The sequence below is a fragment of the Engystomops pustulosus genome, chromosome 8, assembly GCF_040894005.1.
Source record: "Engystomops pustulosus chromosome 8, aEngPut4.maternal, whole genome shotgun sequence".
NCBI classification, from domain to species: Eukaryota; Metazoa; Chordata; class Amphibia; order Anura; family Leptodactylidae; genus Engystomops; species Engystomops pustulosus.
In genome coordinates, this window is record NC_092418.1 from 105365510 (window position 1) to 105378731 (window position 13222).

A 13222-nucleotide genomic window follows, 5' to 3' on the forward strand; every position below is an offset into this window, starting at 1 on the left:
GTACAAGATAGGGTCCATATGTTTGTTCTTAAGTTGAATTTGTATGCAAGTCGAAACTGTATATTTTATAATTGTAGTTGTAGACAATTTTTTTTGTTCCAGTGACAATTGGAGTTTCAAATTATTGTGCTGTAATTGGACCAAGGATTATCAATAAACCTTACAGCCGATCATTGCAGTCTGGGACTATAGTAACATCCAGAGAGGTCACCAGAGGTCACAGGGGGCAGAGGGGTCTGTCTGTAACTATGGGTTGTCTGTAAGTCAGGGGTCCTCTGTAAGTAGGGGATCACCCGTATAGGGTGGTCATAATCCATGGCTTGGGACACCCTGGGGAAGGGGGGTCTATTCCCTACAGTCTTCTCTTTCTGGATGGCACTGATGAGGGTCTCTGTGAACCTTAAAGGGAACCTGTCAGCAGAAATTGACCAAATAAACCACTACCAGTATGTTGTTAAGAAGCTAAACACTTTCCTGATCAGGTTTCTTTTATGACGCAGTGCGGTGGTATCATCCAGAAAATCAACTTTGAAGTGAGATCTTAGTAGGTTGTATGAAGTCAAAAAAGCTGAGATTTTAACACTGAAGTCAAGCTCTCCCTGCCTCAGAAAGCCTCCTTCACTATAATGTATGGTCCTCCACCTGGAGACATCACTAAACAGATCTGTCCGATGCACGATGTCAATCACAGAGGAGGAGGTGTTCAGAGCCGCCCACCTTGACTTCAGTGTTAAACTCTCCACATCCTTGGCTTTATACAACCAGTTCACATCTCACTTCAAAGTTGAATTTCTGGATGATGCCACCAACAAAGTCCATGAAAGAAACAAAAACTCTAAGGTGTCAACGTGCCTGACAATATACTGGTAGTGGTTTATTAGGCCAATTGCTGATGACAGGTTCCCTTTAAAACCCAGAACCCTGTGCACACTACAAAAAAAGAATCATCATAATTGTCTCCCTGTGTCCTGAGCTGGTCCTGGTTCTGGTGGTTCTCTATACTTACGAAGGTGGAGTTTTCCAGTAGCATGGTGGTCTCGTTTGTCTCTGCGTTATACTTGAAGACATACCCGTCCCTGTTCTTATAAACAATCTCATGTTCTGTAAGGAAAGAGAGAAGGAATGAGAGTAGACAAGTGACAGAGACCCCCGGACCCCACCAACAAGGACCCTCAGACTCACAACCCTCATTCTCCACCATCTCGGAGTCCAGTATAATATAGCAGATATTGTTATAGGATTCTACCACCATACAACAGCCATAGAGGGTTAATGAGGCAGAGACCCGGGCACTGCCCTTACAATATCCTGGGGACAATAAAACCGAGACAGGAGTCCCTAAAGACAATGGGGCTCATTTACTAAGGGTCCGAATGACGCAATTTCAGCGGGTTTCACAAATATTTCCGTTTTGCGCCAAATTGCCCCGGGATTTTGGCGCATGTGATCAGATTGTGTCGCATTGGCGCCGGCTTTCACGTGACAGAAATGGGGGGGGGGGGGGGTGAACTCCGACGGACCTCGGCGCAGTGGCGACACCTGCTGGATATCGGGCGCACGGACCTTAGTGAATCCTGGGAGACCCGAATCAGCGTCGGAGAATGAAACGAGGCCCAATGTGTAGAGCAGTCAGTGCAGGGGCTCCTCATGGGCGACCTACAAATGGGTCCGATAGATGGACAACTTACCATTGTATAAGTGAAACACAACATCGAGTGATAAAGTCAGACTGCAGGGTCCAGACAATTAACACAAACCAACCAGAGCCCCAGAAACCAAGAACACACAGAAATAACTCCATGAAGGCCGGACGCCTGCGCTCCAGACATGTGTAATCAATTCTTATAGGCAGAAGGACATTCCCCTTATACAACCCAAGTAATCGAGTGTCCACCATATTGTGCTCTGGGTGGTCAGAAGCGCGCGCATCACATTGTCTGAGCCATCTGTGGAGCACACAGCGCCTACACGACCCCTGCGTCAGGGTGTGATGGATGTAGCCCGAGAGATGTAGGCTACAAATCTACACTATGGGGGAGGGGACCTGTATCTTGTAATAATGACGTTGATTGGTTAGATGAGTCTTTTCATGTTCACTTGAGCTGTGATATTTCTATGCCATGAGTAAGGCTCTGCTTAGCTGAAACGCGTAGGTTTTTCTGCCCTACCTATGCCATTTCTAAATAAAGGATTTTTTTATCTTTCAACTGGGATGTGCTCCAGCATTAATTATATACCTTTTGGATAATTACAAGTAAGACGCTAAACTGCCCTCCTATGGATTCCATCACATGGAAGAAGAAGATGACTGCGCTCCCTCGTGTTACTAGGAGAAGATGACTGCGCTCCCTCGTGTTACTAGGAGAAGATGACTGCGCTCCCTCGTGTTACTAGGAGAAGATGACTGCGCTCCCTCCTGTTACTAGGAGAAGATGACTGCGCTCCCTCCTGTTACTAGGAGAAGATGACTGCGCTCCCTCGTGTTACTAGGAGAAGATGACTGCGCTCCCTCGTGTTACTAGGAGAAGATGACTGCGCTCCCTCGTGTTACTAGGAGAAGATGACTGCGCTCCCTCGTGTTACTAGGAGAAGATGACTGCGCTCCCTCGTGTTACTAGGAGAAGATGACTGCGCTCCCTCGTGTTACTAGGAGAAGATGACTGCGCTCCCTCGTGTTACTAGGAGAAGATGACTGCGCTCCCTCGTGTTACTAGGAGAAGATGACTGCGCTCCCTCGTGTTACTAGGAGAAGATGACTGCGCTCCCTCGTGTTACTAGGAGAAGATGACTGCGCTCCCTCGTGTTACTAGGAGAAGATGACTGCGCTCCCTCGTGTTACTAGGAGAAGATGACTGCGCTCCCTCGTGTTACTAGGAGAAGATGACTGCGCTCCCTCGTGTTACTAGGAGAAGATGACTGCGCTCCCCCATGTTACTAGGAGAAGATGACTGCGCTCCCTCGTGTTACTAGGAGAAGATGACTGCGCTCCCTCATGTTACTAGGAGAAGATGACTGAGCTCCCTCGTGTTACTAGGAGAAGATGACTACACTCCCTCGTGTTACTAGGAGAAGATGACTGAGCTCCCTCGTGTTACTAGGAGAAGATGACTACACTCCCTCGTGTTACTAGGAGAAGATGACTGCGCTCCCTCGTGTTACTAGGAGAAGATGACTGAGCTCCCTCGTGTTACTAGGAGAAGATGACTACACTCCCTCGTGTTACTAGGAGAAGATGACTGCGCTCCCTCGTGTTACTAGGAGAAGATGACTACGCTCCCTCGTGTTACTAGGAGAAGATGACAGCGCTCCCTCGTGTTACTAGGAGAAGATGACTGCGCTCCCTCGTGTTACTAGAAGATGACTGAGCTCCCTCGTGTTACTAGGAGAAGATGACTGCGCTCCCTCGTGTTACTAGGAGAAGATGACTGCGCTCCCTCATGTTACTAGGAGAAGATGACTGCGCTCCTTCGTGTTACTAGGAGAAGATGACTCCGCTCCCTCCTGTTACTAGGAGAAGATAACTGCGCTCCCTCGTGTTACTAGGACAAGATGACTGCGCTCCCTCGTGTTACTAGGAGAAGATGAATGCGCTCCCTCATGTTACTAGGAGAAGATGACTGCGCTCCCTCGTGTTACTAGGAGAAGATGACTGCGCTCCCTCGTGTTACTAGGAGAAGATGACTACGCTCCCTCGTGTTACTAGGAGAAGATGACTGCGCTCCCTCGTGTTACTAGGAGAAGATGACTGCGCTCCCTCGTGTTACTAGGAGAAGATGACTGCGCTCCCTCGTGTTACTAGGAGAAGATGACTGAGCTCCCTCGTGTTACTAGGAGAAGATGACTGCGCTCCCTCGTGTTACTAGGAGAAGATGACTGCGCTCCCTCGTGTTACTAGGAGAAGATGACTGCGCTCCCTCGTTTTACTAGGAGAAGATGACTGCGCTCCCTCATGTTACTAGGAGAAGATGACTGCGCTCCCTCGTGTTACTAGGAGAAGATGACTGCGCTCCCTCGTGTTACTAGGAGAAGATGACTGCGCTCCCTCGTGTTACTAGGAGAAGATGACTGCGCTCCCCCATGTTACTAGGAGAAGATGACTGCGCTCCCTCCTGTTACTAGGAGAAGATGACGGAGCTCCCTCGTGTTACTAGGACATGATGACTGCGCTCCCTCGTGTTACTAGGAGAAGATGACTGAGCTCCCTCGTGTTACTAGGAGAAGATGACTGCGCTCCCTCGTGTTACTAGGAGAAGATGACAGCGCTCCCTCGTGTTACTAGGAGAAGATGACAGCGCTCCCTCGTGTTACTAGAAGATGACTGCGCTCCCTCGTGTTACTAGGAGAAGATGACTGCGCTCCCTCGTGTTACTAGGAGAAGATGACTGCGCTCCCTCGTGTTACTAGGAGAAGATGACTGCGCTCCCTCGTGTTACTAGGAGAAGATGACTGCGCTCCCTCGTGTTACTAGGAGAAGATGACTGCGCTCCCTCGTGTTACTAGGAGAAGATGACAGCGCTCCCTCGTGTTACTAGGAGAAGATGACTGCGCTCCCTCGTGTTACTAGGAGAAGATGACTGCGCTCCCTCGTGTTACTAGGAGAAGATGACTGCGCTCCCTCGTTTTACTAGGAGAAGATGACTGCGCTCCCTCATGTTACTAGGAGAAGATGACTGCGCTCCCTCGTGTTACTAGGAGAAGATGACTGCGCTCCCTCGTGTTACTAGGAGAAGATGACTGCGCTCCCTCGTGTTACTAGGAGAAGATGACTGCGCTCCCCCATGTTACTAGGAGAAGATGACTGCGCTCCCTCCTGTTACTAGGAGAAGATGACGGAGCTCCCTCGTGTTACTAGGACATGATGACTGCGCTCCCTCGTGTTACTAGGAGAAGATGACTGAGCTCCCTCGTGTTACTAGGAGAAGATGACTGCGCTCCCTCGTGTTACTAGGAGAAGATGACAGCGCTCCCTCGTGTTACTAGGAGAAGATGACAGCGCTCCCTCGTGTTACTAGAAGATGACTGCGCTCCCTCGTGTTACTAGGAGAAGATGACTGCGCTCCCTCGTGTTACTAGGAGAAGATGACTGCGCTCCCTCGTGTTACTAGGAGAAGATGACTGCGCTCCCTCGTGTTACTAGGAGAAGATGACTGCGCTCCCTCGTGTTACTAGGAGAAGATGACTGCGCTCCCTCGTGTTACTAGGAGAAGATGACAGCGCTCCCTCGTGTTACTAGGAGAAGATGACTACGCTCCCTCGTGTTACTAGGAGAAGATGACTGAGCTCCCTCGTGTTACTAGGAGAAGATGACTACGCTCCCTCGTGTTACTAGGAGAAGATGACTGCGCTCCCTCATGTTACTAGGAGAAGATGACTGAGCTCCCTCGTGTTACTAGGAGAAGATGACTACGCTCCCTCGTGTTACTAGGAGAAGATGACTGAGCTCCCTCGTGTTACTAGGAGAAGATGACTACACTCCCTCGTGTTACTAGGAGAAGATGACTGCGCTCCCCCGTGTTACTAGGAGAAGATGACTGCGCTCCCTCGTGTTACTAGGAGAAGATGACAGCGCTCCCTCGTGTTACTAGGAGAAGATGACTACGCTCCCTCGTGTTACTAGGAGAAGATGACTGAGCTCCCTCGTGTTACTAGGAGAAGATGACTACGCTCCCTCGTGTTACTAGGAGAAGATGACTGCGCTCCCTCATGTTACTAGGAGAAGATGACTGAGCTCCCTCGTGTTACTAGGAGAAGATGACTACGCTCCCTCGTGTTACTAGGAGAAGATGACTGAGCTCCCTCGTGTTACTAGGAGAAGATGACTACACTCCCTCGTGTTACTATGAGAAGATGACTGCGCTCCCTCATGTTACTAGGAGAAGATGACTGCGCTCCCTCGTGTTACTAGGAGAAGATGACTGCGCTCCCTCGTGTTACTAGGAGAAGATGACAGCGCTACCTCGTGTTACTAGGAGAAGATGACAGCGCTCCCTCGTGTTACTAGGAGAAGATGACAGCGCTCCCTCGTGTTACTAGGAGAAGATGACTGCGCTCCCTCGTGTTACTAGAAGATGACTGCGCTCCCTCGTGTTACTAGGAGAAGATGACTGCGCTCCCTCGTGTTACTAGGAGAAGATGACTGCGCTCCCTCATGTTACTAGGAGAAGATGACTGCGCTCCTTCGTGTTACTAGGAGAAGATGACTCCGCTCCCTCCTGTTACTAGGAGAAGATAACTGCGCTCCCTCGTGTTACTAGGACAAGATGACTGCGCTCCCTCGTGTTACTAGGAGAAGATGAATGCGCTCCCTCATGTTACTAGGAGAAGATGACTGCGCTCCCTCGTGTTACTAGGAGAAGATGACTGCGCTCCTTCGTGTTACTAGGAGAAGATGACTGCGCTCCTTCGTGTTACTAGGAGAAGATGACTCCGCTCCCTCCTGTTACTAGGAGAAGATAACTGCGCTCCCTCGTGTTACTAGGACAAGATGACTGCGCTCCCTCGTGTTACTAGGAGAAGATGAATGCGCTCCCTCATGTTACTAGGAGAAGATGACTGCGCTCCCTCGTGTTACTAGGAGAAGATGACTGCGCTCCCTCGTGTTACTAGGAGAAGATGACTGCGCTCCCTCGTGTTACTAGGAGAAGATGACTGCGCTCCCTCGTGTTACTAGGAGAAGATGACTGCGCTCCCTCGTGTTACTAGGAGAAGATGACTGCGCTCCCTCATGTTACTAGGAGAAGATGACTGCGCTCCCCCGTGTTACTAGGAGAAGATGACTGAGCTCCCTCGTGTTACTAGGAGAAGATGACAGCGCTCCCTCGTGTTACTAGGAGAAGATGACTGCGCTCCCTCGTGTTACTAGGAGAAGATGACTGCGCTCCCTCATGTTACTAGGAGAAGATGACTGCGCTCCCTCGTGTTACTAGGAGAAGATGACTGCGCTCCCCCATGTTACTAGGAGAAGATGACTGCGCTCCCTCGTGTTACTAGGAGAAGATGACTGCGCTCCCTCGTGTTACTAGGAGAAGATGACTGCGCTCCCTCGTGTTACTAGGAGAAGATGACAGCGCTCCCTCGTGTTACTAGGAGAAGATGACAGCGCTCCCTCGTGTTACTAGGAGAAGATGACTGCGTTCCCTCGTGTTACTAGGAGAAGATGACTGCGCTCCCTCGTGTTACTAGGAGAAGATGACTGCGCTCCCTCGTGTTACTAGGAGAAGATGACTGCGCTCCCTCGTGTTACTAGGAGAAGATGACTGCGCTCCCTCGTGTTACTAGGAGAAGATGACTGCGCTCCCCCATGTTACTAGGAGAAGATGACTGCGCTCCCTCGTGTTACTAGGAGAAGATGACAGCGCTCCCTCGTGTTACTAGGAGAAGATGAATGCGCTCCCTCATGTTACTAGGAGAAGATGACTGCGCTCCCTCGTGTTACTAGGAGAAGATGAATGCGCTCCCTCATGTTACTAGGAGAAGATGACTGCGCTCCCTCGTGTTACTAGGAGAAGATGACTGCGCTCCCTCGTGTTACTAGGAGAAGATGACTGCGCTCCCTCGTGTTACTAGGAGAAGATGACTGCGCTCCCTCGTGTTACTAGGAGAAGATGACTGCGCTCCCTCGTGTTACTAGGAGAAGATGACTGCGCTCCCTCGTGTTACTAGGAGAAGATGACTGCGCTCCCTCATGTTACTAGGAGAAGATGACTGCGCTCCCCCGTGTTACTAGGAGAAGATGACTGAGCTCCCTCGTGTTACTAGGAGAAGATGACTGCGCTCCCTCGTGTTACTAGGAGAAGATGACTGCGCTCCCTCGTGTTACTAGGAGAAGATGACTGCGCTCCCTCATGTTACTAGGAGAAGATGACTGCGCTCCCTCGTGTTACTAGGAGAAGATGACTGCGCTCCCCCGTGTTACTAGGAGAAGATGACTGCGCTCCCTCGTGTTACTAGGAGAAGATGACTGCGCTCCCTCGTGTTACTAGGAGAAGATGACTGCGCTCCCTCGTGTTACTAGGAGAAGATGACAGCGCTCCCTCGTGTTACTAGGAGAAGATGACAGCGCTCCCTCGTGTTACTAGGAGAAGATGACTGCGTTCCCTCGTGTTACTAGGAGAAGATGACTGCGCTCCCTCGTGTTACTAGGAGAAGATGACTGCGCTCCCTCGTGTTACTAGGAGAAGATGACTGCGCTCCCTCGTGTTACTAGGAGAAGATGACTGCGCTCCCTCGTGTTACTAGGAGAAGATGACTGCGCTCCCCCATGTTACTAGGAGAAGATGACTGCGCTCCCTCGTGTTACTAGGAGAAGATGACAGCGCTCCCTCGTGTTACTAGGAGAAGATGACTACGCTCCCTCGTGTTACTAGGAGAAGATGACTGAGCTCCCTCGTGTTACTAGGAGAAGATGACTACGCTCCCTCGTGTTACTAGGAGAAGATGACTGCGCTCCCTCGTGTTACTAGGAGAAGATGACTGCGCTCCCCCATGTTACTAGGAGAAGATGACTGCGCTCCCTCGTGTTACTAGGAGAAGATGACAGCACTCCCTCGTGTTACTAGGAGAAGATGACTACGCTCCCTCGTGTTACTAGGAGAAGATGACTGAGCTCCCTCGTGTTACTAGGAGAAGATGACTACGCTCCCTCGTGTTACTAGGAGAAGATGACTGAGCTCCCTCGTGTTACTAGGAGAAGATGACTACGCTCCCTCGTGTTACTAGGAGAAGATGACTGCGCTCCCTCATGTTACTAGGAGAAGATGACTACACTCCCTCGTGTTACTAGGAGAAGATGACTGCGCTCCCTCGTGTTACTAGGAGAAGATGACTGCGCTCCCTCGTGTTACTAGGAGAAGATGACTGCGCTCCCTCGTGTTACTAGGAGAAGATGACTGCGCTCCCTCGTGTTACTAGGAGAAGATGACTGCGCTCCCTCGTGTTACTAGGAGAAGATGACTGCGCTCCCTCGTGTTACTAGGAGAAGATGACTGCGCTCCCTCATGTTACTAGGAGAAGATGACTGCGCTCCCTCGTGTTACTAGGAGAAGATGACTGCGCTCCCCCGTGTTACTAGGAGAAGATGACTGAGCTCCCTCGTGTTACTAGGAGAAGATGACTGAGCTCCCTCGTGTTACTAGGAGAAGATGACTACGCTCCCTCGTGTTACTAGGAGAAGATGACTGCGCTCCCTCGTGTTACTAGGAGAAGATGACTGCGCTCCCCCATGTTACTAGGAGAAGATGACTGCGCTCCCTCGTGTTACTAGGAGAAGATGACAGCACTCCCTCGTGTTACTAGGAGAAGATGACTACGCTCCCTCGTGTTACTAGGAGAAGATGACTGAGCTCCCTCGTGTTACTAGGAGAAGATGACTACGCTCCCTCGTGTTACTAGGAGAAGATGACTGAGCTCCCTCGTGTTACTAGGAGAAGATGACTACGCTCCCTCGTGTTACTAGGAGAAGATGACTGCGCTCCCTCATGTTACTAGGAGAAGATGACTACACTCCCTCGTGTTACTAGGAGAAGATGACTACGCTCCCTCGTGTTACTAGGAGAAGATGACTGAGCTCCCTCGTGTTACTAGGAGAAGATGACTACGCTCCCTCGTGTTACTAGGAGAAGATGACTGAGCTCCCTCGTGTTACTAGGAGAAGATGACTACGCTCCCTCGTGTTACTAGGAGAAGATGACTGCGCTCCCTCATGTTACTAGGAGAAGATGACTACACTCCCTCGTGTTACTAGGAGAAGATGACTGCGCTCCCTCGTGTTACTAGGAGAAGATGACTGCGCTCCCTCGTGTTACTAGGAGTAGATGACTGCGCTCCCTCGTGTTACTAGGAGAAGATGACTGCGCTCCCTCATGTTACTAGGAGAAGATGACTGCGCTCCCCCGTGTTACTAGGAGAAGATGACTGAGCTCCCTCGTGTTACTAGGAGAAGATGACTGCGCTCCCTCGTGTTACTAGGAGAAGATGACTGCGCTCCCTCGTGTTACTAGGAGAAGATGACTGCGCTCCCTCATGTTACTAGGAGAAGATGACTGCGCTCCCTCGTGTTACTAGGAGAAGATGACTGCGCTCCCTCGTGTTACTAGGAGAAGATGACTGCGCTCCCTCGTGTTACTAGGAGAAGATGACTGCGCTCCCTCGTGTTACTAGGAGAAGATGACTGCGCTCCCTCGTGTTACTAGGAGAAGATGACTGCGCTCCCTCGTGTTACTAGGAGAAGATGACTGCGCTCCCTCATGTTACTAGGAGAAGATGACTGCGCTCCCCCGTGTTACTAGGAGAAGATGACTGAGCTCCCTCGTGTTACTAGGAGAAGATGACTGCGCTCCCTCGTGTTACTAGGAGAAGATGACTGCGCTCCCTCGTGTTACTAGGAGAAGATGACTGCGCTCCCTCATGTTACTAGGAGAAGATGACTGCGCTCCCTCGTGTTACTAGGAGAAGATGACTGCGCTCCCCCGTGTTACTAGGAGAAGATGACTGCGCTCCCTCGTGTTACTAGGAGAAGATGACTGCGCTCCCTCGTGTTACTAGGAGAAGATGACTGCGCTCCCTCGTGTTACTAGGAGAAGATGACAGCGCTCCCTCGTGTTACTAGGAGAAGATGACAGCGCTCCCTCGTGTTACTAGGAGAAGATGACTGCGTTCCCTCGTGTTACTAGGAGAAGATGACTGCGCTCCCTCGTGTTACTAGGAGAAGATGACTGCGCTCCCTCGTGTTACTAGGAGAAGATGACTGCGCTCCCTCGTGTTACTAGGAGAAGATGACTGCGCTCCCTCGTGTTACTAGGAGAAGATGACTGCGCTCCCCCATGTTACTAGGAGAAGATGACTGCGCTCCCTCGTGTTACTAGGAGAAGATGACAGCGCTCCCTCGTGTTACTAGGAGAAGATGACTACGCTCCCTCGTGTTACTAGGAGAAGATGACTGAGCTCCCTCGTGTTACTAGGAGAAGATGACTACGCTCCCTCGTGTTACTAGGAGAAGATGACTGCGCTCCCTCGTGTTACTAGGAGAAGATGACTGCGCTCCCCCATGTTACTAGGAGAAGATGACTGCGCTCCCTCGTGTTACTAGGAGAAGATGACAGCACTCCCTCGTGTTACTAGGAGAAGATGACTACGCTCCCTCGTGTTACTAGGAGAAGATGACTGAGCTCCCTCGTGTTACTAGGAGAAGATGACTACGCTCCCTCGTGTTACTAGGAGAAGATGACTGAGCTCCCTCGTGTTACTAGGAGAAGATGACTACGCTCCCTCGTGTTACTAGGAGAAGATGACTGCGCTCCCTCATGTTACTAGGAGAAGATGACTACACTCCCTCGTGTTACTAGGAGAAGATGACTGCGCTCCCTCGTGTTACTAGGAGAAGATGACTGCGCTCCCTCGTGTTACTAGGAGAAGATGACTGCGCTCCCTCGTGTTACTAGGAGAAGATGACTACGCTCCCTCGTGTTACTAGGAGAAGATGACTGCGCTCCCTCGTGTTACTAGGAGAAGATGACTGAGCTCCCTCGTGTTACTAGGAGAAGATGACTGAGCTCCCTCGTGTTACTAGGAGAAGATGACTGCGCTCCCTCATGTTACTAGGAGAAGATGACTGAGCTCCCTCGTGTTACTAGGAGAAGATGACTACGCTCCCTCGTGTTACTAGGAGAAGATGACTGCGCTCCCTCGTGTTACTAGGAGAAGATGACTGCGCTCCCTCGTGTTACTAGGAGAAGATGACTGCGCTCCCTCGTGTTACTAGGAGAAGATGACTGCGCTCCCTCCTGTTACTAGGAGAAGATAACTGCGCTCCCTCGTGTTACTAGGACAAGATGACTGCGCTCCCTCGTGTTACTAGGAGAAGATGAATGCGCTCCCTCATGTTACTAGGAGAAGATGACTGCGCTCCCTCGTGTTACTAGGAGAAGATGACTGCGCTCCCTCGTGTTACTAGGAGAAGATGACTGCGCTCCCTCGTGTTACTAGGAGAAGATGACTGCGCTCCCTCGTGTTACTAGGAGAAGATGACTGCGCTCCCTCGTGTTACTAGGAGAAGATGACTGCGCTCCCTCATGTTACTAGGAGAAGATGACTGCGCTCCCCCATGTTACTAGGAGAAGATGACTGAGCTCCCTCGTGTTACTAGGAGAAGATGACTGCGCTCCCTCGTGTTACTAGGAGAAGATGACTGCGCTCCCTCGTGTTACTAGGAGAAGATGACTGCGCTCCCTCATGTTACTAGGAGAAGATGACTGCGCTCCCTCGTGTTACTAGGAGAAGATGACTGCGCTCCCTCGTGTTACTAGGAGAAGATGACTGCGCTCCCCCATGTTACTAGGAGAAGATGACTGCGCTCCCTCGTGTTACTAGGAGAAGATGACTGCGCTCCCTCGTGTTACTAGGAGAAGATGACTGCGCTCCCTCGTGTTACTAGGAGAAGATGACAGCGCTCCCTCGTGTTACTAGGAGAAGATGACAGCGCTCCCTCGTGTTACTAGGAGAAGATGACTGCGCTCCCTCGTGTTACTAGGAGAAGATGACTGCGCTCCCTCGTGTTACTAGGAGAAGATGACTGCGCTCCCTCGTGTTACTAGGAGAAGATGACTGCGCTCCCTCGTGTTACTAGGAGAAGATGACTGCGCTCCCTCGTGTTACTAGGAGAAGATGACTGCGCTCCCTCGTGTTACTAGGAGAAGATGACTGCGCTCCCTCGTGTTACTAGGAGAAGATGACTGCGCTCCCTCGTGTTACTAGGAGAAGATGACTGCGCTCCCCCGTGTTACTAGGAGAAGATGACTGCGCTCCCTCGTGTTACTAGGAGAAGATGACTACGCTCCCTCGTGTTACTAGGAGAAGATGACTGCGCTCCCTCGTGTTACTAGGAGAAGATGACAGCGCTCCCTCGTGTTACTAGGAGAAGATGACTGCGCTCCCCCATGTTACTAGGAGAAGATGAATGCGCTCCCTCGTGTTACTAGGAGAAGATGACTGCGCTCCCTCGTGTTACTAGGAGAAGATGACTGCGCTCCCTCGTGTTACTAGGAGAAGATGACAGCGCTCCCTCGTGTTACTAGGAGAAGATGACAGCGCTCCCTCGTGTTACTAGGAGAAGATGACTGCGCTCCCTCGTGTTACTAGGAGAAGATGACTGCGCTCCCTCGTGTTACTAGGAGAAGATGACTGCGCTCCCTCGTGTTACTAGGAGAAGATGACTGCGCTCCCTCGT

The 13222-nt window shown here is 50.9% G+C and overlaps 1 protein-coding gene across 1 annotated transcript in view; it reads right to left on the reverse strand.

The window, feature by feature from the left end:
- The window catches only part of LOC140075821 (inactive dipeptidyl peptidase 10-like), a 77592-nt gene that overhangs the window by 43278 nt on the left and 21092 nt on the right, over positions 1-13222 (reverse strand). Inside the window, exon 4 of the mRNA XM_072122169.1 lies at positions 1007-1101. Within this exon, the coding sequence (XP_071978270.1) occupies positions 1007-1101 (95 nt within the window). The remainder of the gene's footprint in view (positions 1-1006; positions 1102-13222) is intronic.